Source organism: Peromyscus maniculatus, chromosome 5, assembly GCF_049852395.1.
Source record: "Peromyscus maniculatus bairdii isolate BWxNUB_F1_BW_parent chromosome 5, HU_Pman_BW_mat_3.1, whole genome shotgun sequence".
NCBI classification, from domain to species: domain Eukaryota; kingdom Metazoa; phylum Chordata; class Mammalia; order Rodentia; family Cricetidae; genus Peromyscus; species Peromyscus maniculatus.
In genome coordinates this window covers 102,228,812-102,247,374 of record NC_134856.1, presented here as the reverse complement: position 1 = coordinate 102,247,374, position 18,563 = coordinate 102,228,812, and the positions used below count along the sequence as shown (strand labels likewise).

The following is an 18,563-nucleotide window of genomic DNA, read 5'->3' as shown; positions in this document are numbered from 1 at the left end:
TATATAAGGTGTGAGGACAAGAAACTAGAAGCATTCGGCTGGTTAAGCATTTGGCTAGTTAAGCTTTTAGCTGGTTAAGCTTCAGGCTTTCAAGCAGCAGTTCAGCTGAGAACCATTGGGATGAGGACACAGAAGCTTCCAGTCTGAGGAAACAAGATCAGCTGAGAAGTTGGCCAGGTGAGGTAGCTGTGGCTTGTTCTGTCTCTCTGACCTTCCAGCATTCACCCCAATAACTGGCCACAGGTTTGATTTTATTAATAAGACTCTTTAAGATTCCTGCTATAGTCAATGTGTTGGACTTTTTGTTGCTGTGGTAAATATATGATGAAGCAATCTGTGGAAGAGGAGAATCACACTGGCTCAGTTTCACATCAGTCATGATCAGAGGTTGTTTACCTCAGGGTGGCAAAGAAACAGAGAAGCGTGTGTGTGTGTGTGTGTGTGTGTGTGTGTGTGTGTGTGTGTGTAGAAAGAGGAGTTGGAGAAAATAAATGACTGCACTAGCAGCTTCCTTTCTATTTCATTGGTCTCAGTCTATTGAAACAGTGCCCCTCTCACCCCCACCAGTACTTCTCTTTGGAAATGACATTACTCACATACACTCACACACACACACACACACACACACACACACACACTCACACACACTCAAACATGCATGCATACACAGACAGAGACAGAGAGAATAATTACTATATTTATTGCCTAGGTAGCACTCAATTCAATTAAATTGAAAATAGAAATTAACAATGATCCCGCCCCATGCTCAGTGACTAAAGGCTGCTGAGAGATAACATCTTTGACTTAAGGCTGGCATCAATCAAGGCGTATTAGTCTTTAATGTATTGCTTAGTCCTATGTTAATACATTTCTGGGATCTTCTGTACCTCTGTTCACTGGAAAACTGGCCCATAATTTTTTTAATTCCTGTATTGTCAGAGTCAGATGTAGTTATTAGAATAATACATGCCACATAAAATTGCTGTAAACTGTTCCTCCCTATTTGTTATATATTTGGTAATTCTTTACAAATGTGTGATGGAATTTATCTTTGTAATCATTATTCACACCAGCAAAGTTTATTTTATAATGATCTTAACTACCTGAGAAAACATGAACACCCACAGCTATTATTTATCAGGAGTCAGTTTTAATGTATAGGTCTTGTTTCTCTAAGAAGCAGCGGCTAGGACAGAGTAAGGAGACAGAGGAGCTTCATGGAAAACCAGGGAATGCCTGTGAAAGACAAAGGATAAGGCCTGGGCCTGGGACTCAGTCAGTAAAACACTGATCTTGCAAGTGAAAGGACCTGGGTTTGATGCTCCTGGTATATACATAAAATGCTCGGTTTGATGGATGGTACCTGAAACCCAAGAGCTAGGAAAGCAGAAATAGGAGGGTCCCTGCAGCTCATTAACCAGACAGTTTAGTGTAATTGCTGAGATTTAGGCCAACAAGAGACTTTGTTTCAAAGGAACTGGACAACTTTTCTGAACATAGCATCCAAGGTTTCCCTCTGGGCCCCACATGCATATACACACACATGAGCATGCACACCCCATACACATGTAGACACTTGTACACAATCAAAGAATATGATAATGCAGAAGGTAGAATTGGGTATGGCAAGTTTGCAGATTGTAGATTAGATGTCTGAGAGAAGAAGTAGATAGAGACCTAGCAATCAACTAATGGAAAACTCTAGAACTAGAGAGATATAAACTGCAGAATAAACTATGGCTGTTAGAAGAGTCCCACAATGGGCAGAAAGAGGTAGGCCCTAGTATTTTCCCCATGCTCAAGACTGGAGGCTGCCAGGAGAGAGTAGCCTTGACTCAAAGCTGGCAGAGATTGAGATCGTGCTACAGCTGACAGCTGTCCCGTGACTCAAGTCCTCCTGACTGAGAGGCAAGTTATTCTTGAAAGGAGATCAGAGCCATGTGTTTCCATGGCAGGTACACACAGTGATTTCAATTTCATAAGGACTTTGTGCATATTCTCTAAAATTTAAAATTAACTAGCAGAGAAATATTCACAGTATGCCTTCATTTTGCTTTTAAAATCAGCAGGCTCTGCCAGATATAGTCTCTGCTACTCCTACTGTTCACCTCCGTGATGAGCTTACTCTCGTAAAAGTCTCCAAATATTTTATTTTCCTAAAATTTCTTTTTTTATTTGACTCTTTCTTTTTTCATAAACTGCTATTTTTATTCTCTACTTAATAAGTTCAGATGTTTCCTAGTCCCAAGTAAAAATTTATACGCCTAATTTTTTCTTTTTATTTAAAGTTTTTTTTCATATAATTTTTTTTGATCATATTCTTTACCCTCCCTCAACTTCTCCCAGGTCCTCAAAAGCAAAAAAAAAAAAAAAAAATCAAAAATACAAACAAACAAAAACAGTAATGCAAACACCACCAGGACCACCCTCAGAAAATACATGGTGTCCATTTTCTGTTGGCCCACTACTGGTCATGGGCTTGGAGTCTGCCTTGGACGGTGGCTGACAGATCCAGTTACACTCCACTGGAGAAAGCTGATCTTCCCTTCTCCAGCAGGTATCAATTTAACTGTAAATAGCTTCTTGGTTAGAAATGGGACTTTGTACCCCTCTTACCAGTGCTGGAATTCTGTCTGATTTGAACCTGTGCTTTTCTTATGCATGCTGACAGAGTCTCTGTAAGTTCATAGGCATATCAGCCCTGTTGTATCTGGACAACACAATTCCCTTAGAATCATCCACCACCTCTGGCTCTTACAATTTTTCCACCTCCTCTTTGGCATAGACCCCTGAGTCTTGAAGTGAGGGGTTTGATAAAGACATCGCACTTAAGACTAAGTACTCTAAAGTCTCTCACTCTCTGCACATTGTCTAGTTAGGAATGTCTGTATTAATCCCCATCCACTGCAAGAAGAAACATCTCTGCTGAGGGCTAGTCAAAGTACTTATTGGTGGGCAAAGCAATATATCATTAGAAATCATTTTATTGCTCTGTTCCCTTAGCAAAGAGGTTTTCAACTTGTGGATCATGACCCCTTTGGGGTCAAATAACCCTTTCACAAGGGTCACCTAAGACTATGAAAACACAGATATTTACATTATAACTTGTAACAGTAAAAAAATTACAGTTATGAAGTAGTAACAAAAATAATTTTATAGTTGGGGGTTACCAACCACCAGGAACCCTATTAAAAGGTTACACAGCATTAGGAAGGCTGAGAACCACTGCCTTAGCAAAAGAGCAAGTTTTCCCCTAAGCCTGACAGGTCTAGTCTCAGGTTCTAGGCCATTTTAGCAGTGTCAGCTATGGGTTCCGTCGCATGGAGTGGGCCTGAAATCTAATTGTAAAAGGGATTGGTTACACCCATAACGTTTGTGCCGCTGTTGCACCAGTATATCCTACAGGCAGGTGGCTGTTGTAGGTCTCAGGTTTTTTAGCTGCATATTTGCTTTTCTCCTCTACTAGCATGCAAAATAACTCCCAGCACCATGAACACTAGTCATTAAGGGTGAAGCTTCTAGCTGGGCACCAGCTCAATGTCTCCATATTTAATGATATAAAAGTATTGTGTTCAGCAATAGGGCCTTACCAATAAGGTTACAGAGAGTAATCAATAATCTTGGCAATAGCCTGTGGTATTTGGAAGTGTCTATTGAGACCCCTTTGGCCAACTCAACAAGTTGCAACCCATTCCTGTCACTAGAGGTTTTATTTGGTGGCATAAGAGTCCAGTTAGACCATTATCCCATCCCCATCCCTTTATGTGATGACTCCATTTAAGTACCTTTCATAAAAAAAAATATTTATTTTAGGAAGCTTCCACAGTAGTAGGTATCCATGTGGTTTTTCAAAGGGCATTAAGTGTTAATTGTTCCTACCCATGTTCCTTCCTCTACCCTGCCTTCCTATCCCATCCCATTTAATCCTCCTATTCTGTGTTATCCCTGATTTTCTTCCTTTTTTTTGTTTTGTTTTGTTTTTCAAGACAGGGTTTCTCTGTGTAGTTTTGGTGCCTGTCCTGGCTTGGCTCTCCCTCTGTAGACCAGGCTGACCTTGAACTCACAAAGATCCACCTAGCTCTGCCTCCTGAGTGCTGGGATTAAAGGCGGCAATTTTCTTTATCTTCTTTTTTTTTTAACATAAGCATTGAAGACTATACACTTCCCTCTAAACACTATCTTTACCTATACACACTAATTTTGGTATCATCACTTCAAATTGTTTTGCACTTTCAATAAAGTTATTGTTCCTCAACTCTTGGAAAAATAAGCATGTTTTCTAATTTCTAATTTCCAACCATCTGCATATTTTCAGCTATTTGTTAATGATTTCTGGTAAATGATCTTAGAATGAAAAATATAATCTACATAATTCCAATTACTTCAGAATTCTTGAGATTCATTATGATCTGCATCTGATCTGTCATGATGAATATTTCACATATACTGGGATGTGTATTCTTCTGTTGATAAGCACAGCACTCCATAAACAACATTCAGTAATGTTAATTACAATATCTTTATATTGCTGATTTTACCTAGTTTTCCTAGCCATTATTGTGTACCCTAATAAACTTGCTTGAGGATCAGAGGACAGAGTCAGCCACTAGAGTCAGGCAGTGGTGGCACACATCCCTAATCCTATCACTCAGGAGGCAGAGATCTGTCTGCATCTCTGTGAGTTCAAGGCCACACTGGAAACTGAGCCAGACAGTGGTGGCACAAATTAATCCTTTAATCCCAGTACTGGGAAGCACACACACCTTTAATCCCAGGAAGTGATGTCTGGGCAGAGAAAGCTATATAAGGCTTGAGGAAACAGGTACTCACTCTCTTTAGACTGAGGATTTCATAGAGGTAAGAACTAGGAGCTGGCTGTTCTGCATCTCTGATCATTCAGCTTTCACCCTAATACCTGATTCTGGGTTTTTTTTATTAAAAGACCATCTAAAATTCAAACAATACCATTAGGAGACAGTGGTTTTAAAATCCTCAACTAGGAGGATAGGTTTATTTACTTCTATCAGTTTTTTGCTCATATATGTTGCAGCTTATGTTAGATTCATACATATTTAACTTTTTGGTTTGCTGACAACTTATTTTTACTATTAGTTATATTTTTCCCTGACAACATATTAGCTTTCTTTCTTATATTTCCTGATATTAATAAAATTGTTCAATATGTTACTATTAGCATGTGTAAGATATGTATTTTCCATTTTAACTTTCAAATTTGTATGTTCCCCTCTTATATTTTATAAATAGTCTATATCTGGGGTCATCCATTTTTTTCTCTGACAACCCTGGCCTTTTAAATAAAGTATATAGTCCATTTACATTTACTGTATTAAGATTAAAATACAAATTTATAGTTGGTTTCTATCTGTCTCAGCTATATTTTCTTCTCTTTCACTTTTCTCACCTAGCTTTTGAGTTAATTAAATATTGTTTAGTAGCTCAATTTAATTTTTCCATTGGACTTTGAGCAAAATAACTTTTTGATTTTATAGATTGCAAAATGAACTATTAACACACTAAGGTCTGCTTACAGGAAAGATTATACAAAAGGAAGCTGGTTAAAGTATACTTTTCTATGCCCCTATCTGTTGTGATCTCACTGTCATATATTTTAAATCTGCATAAGTCATAAACCCTACAATAAAACAGCATCTTAATTTCCATTTATATAGTTACATGTCCTCAAACAAAAATGTAAACTTTATTTTATTTTCATATAGTTGTGCACTAACCAGTTCCCAGTGTTCTTCATGCTTTCCCATACAGCCCGATTTCTATCTGCTGATGGGTCTCTTTAGTTGGAAGGCCTTGCTTTTTAATCTCATATAATGTATGTATGCTGACAATAAGCTGTCTTTTTAGCTAGTGCTTTGACAATTTCATATAACACATTTGGATTAATCTCTCTCCTCTAGAAACTAAAAGATTATTCAGTTCAGCTTCATTTCCACGCAAGGTTTTATCAAATACAAAATTTGGGGGATAGCAGCTTTTTATTCTTTTTTTTCTTTCTTTTTTTTTTTCTTAACATGTTGCCTTCTGGTCTTCATTATTCTAGCAAGAACTCCTTCATTCTTATTTTTAATTACTGCAATGTAGTAAGTTCCCAGGCTGCCCTAAAGGTTTTAATTTTAACTTGGTTTCAGAAGTTACTATGTTCCTAGACATAATTTCCTTTGTATTCATCTCTTGTAGGTTTCATGAGTTTCTTAACTCTATGAATTTATATAACTCTGTGGATTTTAATTTTTTTTCTGTAATTATCTACAAATATTTTTGTATCTTGTATTTTTTCTCCTCTTGAGAGTCATTCTGAGACTCTAATTAAGTACACTTTAAGTCATTTCTGTTACTGCATAGGTCAAGTATTTACTATTCAGTTTTCTATTTTTCAGCCTGAATAATTATATACTTCAAAGCTAGGTCATATTTTCTGCCACCTTCAATTCTCATACAGTGAATTTTTTATTTTAACTACTGCACTTTTTAGGGTTTGTTTTTAAACCACTTGAAAATCTTTTTGAGATTTTAGAAATTTTTATTGACTGTGTGTATTGGTTAACCTGCATGGATGTCTGTGTACCAGTTGTGTGCAGTGATCACAAAGGCCAGAAGAGGGCAGCAGATCTTCAGCAACTACAGTTACAGACTGTCATGAGCTGCCACATGGGGGCTGGGACTCAAACCCAGGCCCCCTGGAAGAGCAGCCAGTGAGCTTAACCACTGAATCTTCTCTCCAGCCCCTACTATTTTAGTTTTATAAATGATATCTGCTTGTATTTGACATTTTCTATTTCTCTGTTAAGACTTCCCAAAAGTTCATTCACTATACTAATATTTCACTTTTAAGCATATTTTTATTATTACTAATTTCTACTAGTATACAAAAGTAGTTTCATTATGACATTTTCCAAAGTCTTTTGTTTGACTTTTGTTCATATTTGCACCACCATTGCCTTCTTTTATTCCCTATTCCCTGTCTCTATCACACACACACACACACACACACACACACACACACACACACACACTACCACCACTAACAACTATTACTACTTTTATTACCTTCACAAGTTGTAGAATTTTTACCTGTCAATTTCAATATCTGGTCATCTTGACTTCAGTTTTCTACAAAGTATTTTTTCTCCCTCTCTTAACTATGGCTCATCCTTAATGTTTTTCTTCTATATAGTAATTAATGATGTACTAGACACTGAAATTCTCAATAATAAAGAAAAAACTTTTTAAAAAGTAACTTCTAACATCTCCAGACATAAATGTAATGCAGATAACTTAATACATAGGAGATGGAGGAGCAACTATTTTTCCAGACTCAAATAATTTTTATTCTATGTACAAATCCTGTTTAAATATATATAAGTGGATCTTTTGCTTTCTGGGCCTCTGAAGAAAGTCAGACTCTAACTCTGAACGTCACATAGGCCACAAAAGAGAAAATTTTATTTAAAGTAATGCATAAAATTATACCTATCATTGCTCAAGGACGACAGCAATTCAGCTTTGATCATTTAGTGGTAACAATCATAAAACCCTTCCTGCCACAAGTAAACAGCAAAAAGAAAAAAATTAAGTTGTTTATAAGAACATCAAACAAAAAGGAGAAATACTCAAAATATCTAGATGCATAATTATAAAATGAGAGGTTACAAATGAATTATGCAGAGTAAATAAAGTATGAAATCACATCAATAGATGATGCATTCTTACCAAGGCTTCATAATCTTCTGTAACTTCTGGTATCGTCTGCAAAATTAAAAATATATATATATGAGGAACATGCTTCAAAGCAACGATTTTACCATAAAAGACCTATCTTGAAGAAAATTCAGGATTCGATACAGGCCAGTAGAAACACTGGTCCATTTCAGAACACCAAGCAGAGTTAGTAACTTCTGACAGTAACAATGGTAACAGTCGGGAGACCAGGATGCGCCTGTGTTTAACGGAGGAAGAAACCCCAAGGAGCAAGAATGGGTAACTTTGCAATGGGTAAAGCTGTGGCAAAAGGACTAGACTAGAAATAATTTATTTTTTCTCTTCAATAAAATCCCCACTGCTTGTAATCTCTTCCTCCCCTCTTGAGAGCTAGTGCATCCTCTCAGGAACAATGGCGGTCAGTTAGGATGCCAGGAACTGAGGCTCAGAGATGGGGTTTGCAACAGACAAACCTGACTGAATAAAGGGCACGTGGGCTCCTAAATGTTTATGCATGTTAAAAATGGCTCATACTTACTCATTTGAAAACAAGTCTCTTTTATGGAACCCAGACTGTCCTTGTATTTGCAAGCATCCTATCCTCCTGCTTCAGCCTCTAAAGTGTTAGGATTACTAAACTGAGAAAAGAAAATTTGGGAGGCAGGGGACAACATCTCCTAGGCTCAAGAAGACAGAGACAGACTAAAAAGCCTCTAATTTTCTCAAAGCTCCTTCCATTCCTCAAGTCAGCCAGATCTATCCAGCTGTAAATCTGCCTTCAGTGTGTTGGTCTGTGGATTAGTGTCTATCCCTCCTTACAGCCGGTCACACCTATAAGAAACAGACTGTGATGGTCCATTTTCGGTGCGAAGTGTTCTTTCTCAGAGTTCATCAGTTACAGATAAGCAGGAGGTGCTACGCCCCTCTCTCCTCCAGCTGCAGTTGGTGCCTGCTTCTCTCAGGACTCTGAGACTGAAAGTTCCGGGTCACCTGTGTGTGACTGAGCCCACCACTAGAAAAAGGGGACAGTCTCAAGCCCCAGAATACCCATTAGATAAGGCTTTGTGTCCTAAACTGAAGAGACATTTGAGAAGGGGAAAGGTCTTGACCTATGGGAGAAGACAGGGATTTCTCATGATTGGGTAACTTCCAAAGTCACTGTCTTGCGCCAGATCTGCACACCAGTCACTTCTGATTTCTCTCTGTGCCAATGTCACTTTCTTTAGTGTATTAAAAGTGTTTTGCTAGCCGGGTGGTGGTGGCGCACGCCTTTAATCCCAGCACTCAGGAGGCAGAGGCAGGCGGATCTCTGTGAGTTCGAGGCCAGCCTGGGCTACCAAGTGAGTTCCAGGAAAAGCGCAAAGCTACACAGAGAAACCTTGTCTCGAAAAACCAAAAAAAAAAAAAGTGTTTTGCTTTCACTAGCTCTTGAATTTTTCATTACCTTATTCCCCACATGTACCCCATCCCTCCAAAATCATCTGACTTCTAGGTTACTTGGAGGAGCCTCCCTGACATCTGATTTTCTTTCCTCACAACTAACAAAGGTGTCAAGTGTGAACCAGGCCATCCCATCTGAAGGTAAGCTCACTGCCTTTCCAACCCTTTGAAGACCAGGGCTGCTCTGCAGGAGGAGAGAGACAGAAGCTGAGGTACACACAGCTAAGTACTTAAGTGGTTGCTGGCTGACTTCACTCTTCAGGAGACAGGATGGTCTCTATTCTAAATGTAACCCTGAGGCAAGAAAGAAGGATGGGAGAAGTTAGGGGCACATGAAAAAGACCAGGCCCTTTACTCATGAATCTGGTGGAAATCTCTTGCCAATAAAGAAGAAAGAATCTCTCCAAATTAACAACTGCTTAAGCCTTCTCCCTTCCTGGACAGAAGCTGCAGTTTCCTAGGAGTCTCACTAGGAACCCATGTACAGGGAGTGGGCATGTACTAACCCCTGCAAAACCACAGTGGCTCCTGGTATTGTTACCTTACAGACACCATCCCCATGCTGGGCATCTCCAAAGCCTGCTCACATATCTCACGCATAAGAAGAGAGGAAACACAAAAACACTTTCTTAGCAACATTTGAGAGCCACCGAAATGGTATGTATGGTTAATGCTAAGATAATTAATCATGACTCTCCCTTGAGGAGCCCATACCTACACTTGCATATGTCTTACTCTTTATGACTCCCATGAGTAACCCATACCCACATAAGAGTATGTTTTATCCTCTGTGACTGTCTCTTAGAAAATACATCCCATACTCTTAGGTATGTCCTATTTTATCTGAGATAACCTCTTTCTCTCAATTGCTATACTGAGGCCTGTATTAAAATATATTTCACAAAACCTCCAACCCTGCTTCACTGTACAAGCAAATCCAAGTCCTGAATGTCTGATCCATTACTGCTGATGTCAAAGTCAAGTATCTGGGTTTGGCTAGTGTCAATGCATCTAGAGATAAGGGGAATTATACGCTGCTGAGGCTGACAGTGTGGAGCTATGTCTGTTCCCACACTGCTGACAATTCCTTCAGAAACTCAAATGGCCACATGAAAACTAAACTCTAAGTTTTCCTCTTCTTTTTCATTTCCCCTTCCTTTATTTAAAACAATGTTTATTATTTGACTTACTTTATCAAAAAGCCATTGGTAGAATCAAAGGAGTAAGGAAAGACAAGCCTGAGCACACAGCTACTGGGATACTTCTAAGAAGCCAGTGGAACTACAGGGAAATAGAGTTTCTTTGGAAAATGCCTCGTGCTAAGGGGGAAAAAAAGTAGATAAAGGGAACATCCTGGTGAGCCAAAACAGAAAGAAATGTCTGTAAATAATGAGAGACAGTCAGCAGGACACCGAGACTGCAGAGCCTTGGGCCAAGCCTGGGACAAGAGGAACATCCAATAAACAATACTGGTGACAGAGAACAAATAGGAATAAAGGATCCACTTGGTTATAAAGAGCAGTGTGGCCATAAAGTTTAAGAAGCAAACCTCTGGGGTGGTCATAGAAACCTGATTTATGATGTTTATGAACCTCCACTGTGTCACTGTGCTCATCATGGCCAATTTGAAACACCAACATGACATCCATGAGCTCAGATCTAGAAGAGCTGTACAAAAATGACAAGGAGCTAACCAAGCATCCCATTACAAATCAACAGATAAAACAAACACTAGAACCCAGAGCTGCTGCTGCAGAAGGACAGTAAGACACAGAAGCAGTGGTGCAGCAAAGCACTCATGGGGACCATCACAGACACAGGGGGGATGTCAATGCTGGAGGGGGGCACTGGGGTGACAGGCTCGATTGTCCATGATTTCAGAGTAGTTTCCTACAAATTATTTATGGATCAACTGCAAATTTTGAAGGAATGTCACAATAAGGAGACCTAGTCCCAATCAAGTGACCAAATGTAACATGATCACTAAGACAAAGAGACATCACATGTCAACAACAAGATGAAAATTTAAAAGACCCAAGAGGCATTTATGACAAAGGCAGAGACTATGGGTCTGCTCTTGAGAAAACAGTAGATAAAGCTGGGAAAAAAAACATAGGTTTCCATGGACAACTGTAAATGTACACAGCATAGCCTTCTGCACTATCAGGCCCTAGCCAGCTGACTTGAAGGCTTTTTACAACTCCACAAACTCTAAATAACTAATGATACTATTGTCCTGTCTGCTAATGATTTAATTGGCTTCCTCCCTGCTCGTGGAAAAACAGTTTCGTTTCCATTTGCAATTCATCTCAACATTCTTTTGCTCCTATAAATCTATGCTCTTTGGACTTTTTTGAAAATATTACAGCCTGTCTGCTTCCCTCATATTCTACTGGTAAAGTAAATTCTTTTAGCACATGGCCATGTTTATATCTGTATGAGACTTAAAATGTCACCTCTCTCTGCAAAATATCTTCAACAAACTATTATTGAGCAAGCCCTATTGGGGAACACTCTAAGAAGGCCCTGGAAAGAAGGCACACCTTCCACTGAAACTGTTGCAAGACTAGTTTACCAATTAGACCCTTCATTAGCCATTGTCTTCCCACCTGTGTCTGATCCTTGTGACTATCAGGTGAAATCTTCTCATTAACTTAGCAGACCACTACTAGTCTCTGCCAGCCCCAAAGCTAAGAACCACCAGATAGCATCAGAGGCCTATGACAGGCTTCCTAGCTTTGCTAGAACCTGCCTCTCTGATGATTCCACTAATGTATTTTAAAAGTATTTTGATTTATGATTTTCTATATTGTTACATCATGACACTACTTCCACATCAGAACATGGAATTTGGGGTGACATAAATCTGTGTTCCTGAGCAATGGTCACTAATATTTGGCCCCAGGATAAACAGTCTCTGTTCTTTTTGAGGTGGGAATTGTGTTTTTGTGTCGACACTGACAACCTACCATATTGAAATATATCAATCATGCAAGAAAGGAATGAGTGTGAAACTCTTCCAGATTTCAGAAGCCTTTTCCAGGAGACAGGGCAATTGTGTAGGGAATGCTACCTGAGGTTAGAGCCTTCATATTAAAAGGTGCAGCTAGTCCAGCATGGTGGCACACACCTGGAGTTTCAGCAACCAATGAACTGAGTTAAGAGGATTGCCAAGTGTGAGGTCTAACTGGGCTAAATGCCCTGATCCTGTCTCGAAGAAAAGAAAGGGGCTTGGGGTGCAGCTCAGTGGTAGAACATTTGCATAGCACATACAAAACACTGTGTTTGGTATCCAGCAATACTCACTCTCTTTCTTTCTCTCTCTCTCTCTCTCTCTCTCTCTCTCTCTCTCTCTCTCTCAGTAAAGACAGATGGATAGATAGATAGGAAGGTAGACAAAGATAGAAGGATGGGTAGGTAGGTAGATAGAAAGAGAGACAGACAGATAGGCAGGCAGACAGGCAGATAGACAGACAGATAAATGGACCTATACCGCAAAGTCTCATCCTTTCTTCCCTCTAGCAGAAGATAATCTCTTCTTTAAGAGGCTGTGTGACTCTTCTAATTTTCATCCCCAATTAGACAGACAAAGACAAAGCACAAAAGACGGAGAGGAGGGGCCGATCTTATTGAAGGAATTTCCTGCCTCACAATCTCTGAGAAAGCTAGGGAAGGTTGGCCTCTTGGGCCTATGTGATGCAAATTAACTGCAGGGCCCTGAGAGGGTTGCTCCAGAGCTGACTGTCTGGACTGCACTATGAGCCTGCTACAGGAATCCCAGGGAGAGTACTCAGGTGACAGGAACCTTCACACTCAGGGCTGAAGGCACTGGCCGCACCATGGCCTCACAGGAGGTTAAAGTCAAAACCTGCAAATGGGCTAGCCAACCCCCATAAAGCCAGGGCTTACAAGACACGTCAAGTCGCCAGGGGTTAGAACTGTCCTTTGTGACTCTGTTTTAAAAAGTATCTTTTGTCTGAGAACAAAATTTCTGAAAATGTCTCTCATAGACAAAACTGCCATAGACATCTGAGCATTCCCCAGACACCTCTTTACACACACACACACACACACACACACACACACACACACACACCACTCTGTGTCAGAAGTTCTATGCAGCACTTAACACATACTGGATTAAAGGAATACGGTCTACAAATCTATCCTCAGTGTGGGTGCCAACCTCCAAAGCTACAGCGCCTTAGTGTACACCATCCAACCTCAGGCTCACAATAGTCATCAACAGAAACAGTTCCAGCTCAAGGAGGGAAAAACAGTCAGGGTAACAGAAGTTTACTCTGACACTAAAACGGAGCCTGTGATACAGCAGCAACTTCTACACAACATGTAGGCACACAGGGCCACCACAGGTATGACAAAGAGTAGGGCAATTAAAAACATAGTATTGATTATTTTAAAGATAATTACACAAGGGTTTTCCTATCACCAAACGATTATGAAACTGTCCTTTAAAAAAAAAAAAAAGCAAATTTATGAGAAATGATCTCAGCCAAGTCAGCACTAACTAATTCCCCAGTTTAGAGAGAACTCCCAGAAGGTCTGAGTGTTCCCAGGAACACTAGAAAGTGTATAGAATACCAGCCCCGCAGTAATCAGGGATTAGAAACTGATAGGTACCCAAAGTAATGATGAAGTATCAGGACAGCCTAACAGGCTGCTGAATTGTTCTTGCCGGGAAATGGTTTAAAATCCTTGTATTTGAGCCGGTTATCTTAGTCTAACAAAGTAAGTGAAAGATTGTGTGTGCGTGTGCATGTGTGCGTGCGTGCGTGCGTGCGTGCGTGTGCATGTGCGTGCGTGCGTGTGTGTGTGTGTGTGTGTGTGTGTGTGTGTGTGTGTGTGTGTGTGTGTAAGATGTTCAGGCACATGTTTGCAGGTACCCGGAGGCCAGAGGACATCATAATCCCTGGAACAGACTATTGTGAACTCCCTGATGTGAGTGCTGGGAACTGAACCTGGGTCCTCTGCAAGATCAAATTATTATCCTCTGAGACATCTCTCTGCCCCCTACAAAGTATTTAAATAGCCACAGCTAGGGGTACAAGAAAAGAAATAAAAAAATGTTCACAAAACACCCTGAAAATCCCTCACAAATATGGGTATGATTAACCATTGTGGATATCCTTTGAATTAATGTGTCATCTGCGTATCAAGTGTATCGACTAGTTTGTAAAAATGAAAGCATATGTGGACAATTACAATAAGGGAAAGAATAGTATTTAGTGACATGAGTACAAAAAGCATATTGTGCAGGAAATGACTATAAGTCTACTTTCATAAATCTTCTGCATATATGTATTTAAAATAACATGATTATATATGAAGATAATAAATGTGGTTATTTGTGGATGGACAAAATACAAAGCATTCTTTCTCCTTTGGCAGATTTACATATATTTAGCAATAGATATGGTTTCATAGGGAATAAGAGTTAATTTTAGTAAAGACTGGGTTCTTCGGAAGCAGAGGAATTGCTTTCTTCAGCCTTGGCTTCGCTGTCCAGGGTGGTGCTCTGGCTTACTCATAAACTGATGGTGTCATGTTCCTTTCAAGCTGCCAAGTAGGAAGGAGACTGTAAGCATTCTGCCCTCTGTTCTTGGAAAAGTTCTCTGTTGTCTGCCCCAGTGATGACTGGCCACTTAACAGGGGTGGGATAATGAGTGAACAGCAGTGTGTGTGTGTGTGTGTGTGTGTGTGTGTGTGTGTGTGTGTGTGTTGGACTTGCAGTGAATGGTACATATTTTTCTTCTCTGGAATCAAGCCAGAGATATTTCCAGTCTCTGACTAGCCATCTTTTGTCTTCTATCCATTCTTTAGCATCCTTCCCCTTGCTTGGGTTGGGCAACCTACTTCCTTCCCCACAATGCTATTTGTTTCCATACCAGGTTCAGTTAGAACCCAGGGATGAAAATTCAAAACTCCACAGGAGAGAAACGGTAATTTCAGGCTTTCAGTGCTGCTTTCTGCCAAAGTGACACTGTGCTTCCCTTCCTTAGTGATGTCACCCCAAGGTGTCTCCTGGTACTACCTGGGGAGCGACCTTAAAGAAGCCTTGGGTAATGGCAAGTAGCTGGAACCGTCTGAACTGAACCACTACCAAAACTAAGGAGAAAAATGTTCAGTGGTCTTTCTTCAGCATTTTTTAACACTTTCCATCAGCCCCACTTAGGAAATATCCACCTTCCCAGCAGGCCGTCTGCCATGACTGACGGGCTTCCCAGCTGCAGGAGTTTCTACTCCAAAGTTTCCTAGTACTTAAAGTCTTGCTCTATGTTTAATCGAGAATCCACTTTACTTATAAAAGAAACAGCTTTTTCTTTCTGTTTTAATTTGAGCAAAAGATCAGGAAAGTGGCTGGGGATCGAATAAGCTACCCCTTCCTGAGATACAGACTAGCAAAGGGGAGAAAAGAGGCTTTGGAGTTTCCTGCCTACTCCCTCAGTCTTTAAAACCACTGGGGCTTTGAATTTATGCAAAACAGTAAGGGAAAGCAGAAGAAAACCCAAGAGATGTTATCCCAGCCCAGAAAAGTGGCATGATGGAAATGTGAAAGAAAAATGCAAAAGAGAATTCACCCAAGATCTGGTCTCCTGCTGTTTAAACTGTCTGAAACTCGACAGTATGTGTCAAGTTGCAATGGCTGATTACAAATGATTACCATGTTAATGAGTATGGCATTCTTTTGAAAATAAAAATATGTACTAAAATGGATTGTTCACATAAAAAAATGTATTGTTCACAAGGAACATCTGGTGTTGACGTTCTCTCTCAGTGTACATGAGCAGCGCAATATGATTAAGGCCTGCCGTTGACAGCCAGGAGTTAAGCAAAGGGATTGTTCTGAATGACTCTGGGTTATGGTGAGCCATGGAGAAAGGCAACAGGATCGATGAGAAGAATCTTAACAAGGTAAGTACATGCTATCCTTCATACACTCTTTTCTTGTAACACAAAAGCGGTAGCGGTCCTTTGATGAGTGTTACAGGCTCAACTATGTTGCCCACAAATTCACATGTTGGACCTGCAAACTCTAGTACGTCTGAATGAAACTATACTCGGAAAAAGGACCATTAGTTTGGAATGAGGCCACTGAATTATAAGGACTCACTTGTGATCCAATCTGAAGAGTGCCTCTTTGAGAGGAGTAACTCTGAATATGCAGATATCCTAGGATGTGCAGACAGGTGGGAAAGGCACATGAGAATACAGGGAGAAGGCAGTCATCTGTGTGGGAAGAACAGACCTCAGAAGAAACCAACCCTGGGGACACCTTCCAGCCTTCAGAACAGTGGGAGGAGGGGCATTTTGTTGTTTAAGCTACCAGTCCCTGGAACTATGTGATGGCACCTGTAGCAGACTGATGCCATGGGAAACGAAAAAGGGGAGGGGTCTTGATATGCAGGCTTCATTGAAAAAACACAGTGGCCAGCCACAACCTTGTGCTCATGATGTACACATGGACCCTTAACTTGGGGACCTTTACTATTATTATTGCCATCCTGGTAAACTCAGATGTATGCACACTGATTCAAACTGTAAAGATTTAAAAGCTGAAGTGCCCAGATACCTAGGCATATATAAAAGAGCCACTTAATGTCAGTGGCATTACGACTGGCACCAAAACACTCCCTATGATGTATAAGTGACTGGCAATGGAAAATATCAGTAAAAGGTACTAACAGCTTTATACTTTAACATGCTAGCAAATGTCCCTGAAGCAGAAGCCCCAAAGGTTCACTGTCCCAGGAGGATCAGAAGTCATCTGGTGAGGACATGTGGTAAGGACATGCTCATTCCAGTCGAAAGGGACTCTCCACTGCTTACTGGAAACTGAAATGAAGGGATGGGTAAACCTATGATGGTCAACTTGATGAGCTCTATAATCACCTTGGGGATGTTCTCTAGGCATGCTCTGAGGAGTTGTTTAGATGAGACTCGTTAATGTAAGAAGAGCTACCCACTCTGGGTGGTACCACTCCCACAGCTGGGGTCCGGGGTTATACAAAAAGGAAGAAAGTGAGCTGAGCACTGGCATTCCCCAGCCTCAACTTCCAGACTACGAAGGCACTGTGACCAGCTCACTCGGGTTCCTGCAGTCAGAGCTGCTTCACCATGAAGGACCTCACCCTGGAACTGAGTCGAGATGACCCTTTTCTCCCTTAAATCACTTTTCATTTTCTTTCTACTTTCATTTTTAATGATGTGTATATGCGTGTTCTTTAGGGGAGTCAGGGGGGCCTGTGCGCTTGTAACTGTGGGTGCCCTCAGAGTCCAGGAGAAGGTTTCAGATCCCCTGAAGCTGGATTTACAGCTGGTTGTGGGAAGCCTGAGATGGGTCCTCTGAAAGAGCCTACATGCTGTTGACCACTGAGCCATCTTTCCAGCCCTTAAGTTGCTTTTGTCGGGGTATTTTCTTACAGCAACAGAAAAGTAACCATGACAACACCCCACCCTCCATTTCCTCTGAAGTGTCTGCCACCAGGGGCACTTTCTTTTCCTGGTCAAATCCCTTGCTGCCAACTCATGCTCAGCTTCTTCCTGGCTGTTTTAAGCTCCACCATGTCTTCAGGAGAATTTTAGTCATCACAGAAAACAAAACAGCAACCAAAGGGTACTGCCTACAGTAGCCCTTGTCCAGATAACCAACACTAGTTGGTGTTCTTAGATTTGATTTGATTTCTTTATTCGGTCCCAGAAAGTTTTCTACTTGTCTGTGACACAAGATTCCCAATTTTAAACTTGAAAGAACATGATTAGATAGAAAATGTTAGCACTATTGTAAAATGGAGGGTCTTTGAATGAAAAACAGAGAATCTTTCGCCAGTGCTAACCAGGGCTACAGAGCTCATCAAGCTGATCATCATTAAGTTTACCATCCCTTCATTTCGGTTTCCAGGAAGCAGTGGAGAGGTTAATGATGCCCAGAGTGGGAGGAAGGAGAACAAGGAGAAGACGGGAAGAGGAGAGCAGACAGGCCTCCAATGTGCACAATCCCCTATTTGTTCTGCACATCTCTGAGAATGGAAGACAGAGTCAAGTGACCAGACTTAAGCTGCAGTCCTCCGTAATTCTCCCCGCTCTTGCTCTTGGTAGCTGTCTTTATCCATGTACTAATCTGTAGTCAACTAAACCAGTATTACCATTGCCATCAATGCCACCAGCAGCTGACCCCATGGACAGTCACTCTGACCCTCTTCCTTCCTGGTGAACAGGCTACTCTCTCACACACAAGGAAGCTGGCCCAGCCTTGCTCCTTAGTCTTTCTAGTCACACCAGAGACAAAAGTCTTCACCAAAAGATCAGCTCACTACCTGAGACGCTAACCTACTGCTCCGTCATGATGAGCTCAAGCTCCTGCCGGGCCT

At 40.8% G+C, this 18,563-nt stretch overlaps 1 protein-coding gene across 9 annotated transcripts in view; it reads right to left on the bottom strand.

Annotated features, from left to right (window-relative positions):
• The window catches only part of Elmo1 (engulfment and cell motility 1), a 539,516-nt gene that overhangs the window by 361,527 nt on the left and 159,426 nt on the right, over nt 1–18,563 (bottom strand). For all 9 annotated transcript variants that reach the window (XM_076572972.1, XM_042278256.2, XM_016007341.3 and 6 more), the window contains exon 7: nt 7,747–7,782. In XM_076572972.1, coding sequence (XP_076429087.1) covers nt 7,747–7,782 — 36 coding nt within the window. The remainder of the gene's footprint in view (nt 1–7,746; nt 7,783–18,563) is intronic.